At 51.1% G+C, this 2428-nt stretch overlaps 2 protein-coding genes across 2 annotated transcripts; both read left to right on the top strand.

Moving 5' to 3' along the window:
- Positions 1 to 664: 664 nt before the first annotated feature.
- PHACADRAFT_109276 (uncharacterized protein) lies at positions 665 to 1390 on the top strand (the record flags this gene model as incomplete). Its single annotated transcript, XM_007403175.1, has 1 exon — positions 665 to 1390. The coding sequence occupies one exon, from the start codon at positions 665 to 667 to the stop codon at positions 1388 to 1390; it is 726 nt and encodes a 241-aa protein (XP_007403237.1).
- Positions 1391 to 1407: 17 nt separating this feature from the next.
- On the top strand, positions 1408 to 2340 carry PHACADRAFT_109280 (uncharacterized protein; the record flags this gene model as incomplete). Its single annotated transcript, XM_007403174.1, has 2 exons — positions 1408 to 2132; positions 2187 to 2340. The coding sequence occupies 2 exons, from the start codon at positions 1408 to 1410 to the stop codon at positions 2338 to 2340; spliced, it is 879 nt and encodes a 292-aa protein (XP_007403236.1).
- Positions 2341 to 2428: the final 88 nt, after the last annotated feature.

Here is a 2428-nt window from a genome sequence, read left to right as displayed (position 1 = left end):
ACCAGCACCTTCAATTTAATGAGGACACACTCCAGGACTATGTCGAGGTCCTCAGAAAGGCACAAGAGGTCTATACAAGAGCTGAAAAAGCCCAGAAAGCATTAAAAAAGCGAAAGAGCCATTACACAAGAAATGCGCTACGAACTGAGCAGAAGCGAAGAAAAGATCGCAGAGAGCTGGAGGAGAGTGGGCAGCCTCTGATTTATCGCTTTTTCCATCCCAAGGCAGCACAGGATGACGACGAAGATCTTGAGCCAGAAGACGATCACATACTCGATTTCAATGGTCAGATGACATCTGTAACTTCACAGGACAGCTCCTGCGTGAGTATCAAAGCTGAATAAGCATGAAACACTTACTCACCACAATCTAGGTTGCACCTGCTGCATCTCCAGACCCGGTGCAGCCAGCAGTACCCAGCTCAAGTGTCACCAGTACCAAGGTCACTGTTACAGATGAACAGCGGCAGCAAATTAATGCTATGCTTGGGGACCTGCAAAAGAAGTGTATAGATGTGAACCCTGAAGGAGAGAAGGCCAAAGAACACTCACGTAACCAGCATATCTACAAAGATGCCGACGCCCTCCGAACGGCGTTGCGCAAGCTCACCCTACTGAGCAAGAACAAGGCCATCGACGTCGTCTTCCGATTTCGTCTCACAGGCATGGTCGGCACGCTGAATTTCTTCCTTGATCCGGAGGTGCCTTGCACCTGGCGGCAGGCCTCTATTCTTGCTTCGAAGGCAGCTGGTCGTAGCAAGAAGTACGCCCGCACGATCCGTGGATGGCTTGTCCAGTATCTAACAGCAAATAAGCTTCCACTCCATGGCTATGGGTATCCTCGACATACTTTACTTAATGACGAGGACATCGCAGAGCGTCTTCAGGAGCATCTACTTCAGCTCTCGAAGGACTCCTTCTTCAGCGCGGCTGACGTCGTCAAATTCATGAAGACCCCTGAAATGCAGGAGAAGACCCGGGGTCGGTCCATCAGCGAGCGCACAGCTCGACGCTGGCTGAGAAAACTCGATTGGAGATACAAGAAAAGGACGAACGGGATGTACATTGACGGCCATGAGCGGCCAGATGTTGTCGCCTACCGAGAAAAGTTTGTCGGGCGATGGAAGCGGTACGAGCTGCGAATGGTCGCATACGACAATGATGGAGATGTCGCATCAACACCGAAAGGGTTCGAAGTTGAGCCAGGACCCTTTCGGCTCATTCTGGTCACTCACGACGAGTCAACGTTCTATGAGAACGACCGCCGCAAGTTTGTGTGGGGCCATTCTTCCCAGAAGAACCAGCCTGTAAAAAAAGGCGAAGGGCAATCTATCATGGTGTCAGACTTCCTCACGCTCGAGTGGGGAAGACTGAAGCACGAGGACAAGTGAGTCTTCTTCTTCTCACGATGACAAAGCAGACTGAAGGTGGACGCACTAAAAGGGAAGCTAGAATACTATTTCGGGCAGGTGCAAACCGTGATGGCTGGTTCGATGCTGATGACCTGCTTCGGCAAGTCGACAAAGCGATCGACATCTTCGAAGCGAAGACGAATGGCTTTGCCAAGGGCCTGTGGTTGTTTGATAACGCTCCTGGGCATCAGAAGCGAGCACCGAATGCGTTATCTGCCAGAAACATGACCAAGAACCCTTCTGCAACATGGCTCCCCAAGAGCGGTGTTCCAATGCGAGACGGCTGGTTCATGGATGGGCAGAACAAGATTTCGCAGCCTCTCTACTTCCCAGCAGACCATCCGACGATGCCGAGATGGTTTAAGGGGATGGAGCGAATCATCCAGGAGTGTGGTCTCTGGCCGGAGCGCGGTTTGAAGGCTCAATGCTTTGACAGCTTTGCCAAGTGCCTACCAGGCCGCACCGGCTGCTGCTGTCGGCGTTTGCTCTTCAACCAACCTGACTTTGTCTCGCAGAAGCCCCAGCTGCAGGAATATATTGAGTCCCGCAGTCACTTCTGCGACTTCTATCCCAAGTACCACCCAGAAACTAACTTCATAGAGCAATACTGGGGCTATTCAAAGCTCCATTACCGCAATACACCTCTGACAAACAACATTCAAGAGATGGAGAAGAATGTGAAGGAGGCCCTTGACAAGGCTTCGCTCCTTCAAATTCGGCGGTCAGCACCCGTATCTCTCATACTATTATTATATTTATCATTGCCCTTGTGTAGATGGGCAAATCGTGCCGCCCGTTTCATTTCCTCATACGCACAGGGTCTCGATGGCGCGGAGGCGGCATATGCGAACCGGAAATTCCACGGGCACCGGATGTTACCAGCCCATGTCGCAGCTTCTTTGAAGGAAGAGTTTAAAGAAATGGCTTAAGTCTAAACATAAGAACTGAAAAATATGTATTCTACCTCTCTACAACTGTCTCGATCCCTCGGATTTTGCGCAAGCGCCCATGCCACGT

Source organism: Phanerochaete carnosa (assembly GCF_000300595.1).
Source record: "Phanerochaete carnosa HHB-10118-sp unplaced genomic scaffold PHACAscaffold_834, whole genome shotgun sequence".
In the NCBI taxonomy this organism is placed as follows: Eukaryota; Fungi; Basidiomycota; class Agaricomycetes; order Polyporales; family Phanerochaetaceae; genus Phanerochaete; species Phanerochaete carnosa.
Note: the sequence above shows the minus strand (reverse complement) of the source record. Positions and strands in the feature narration are given on the sequence as shown.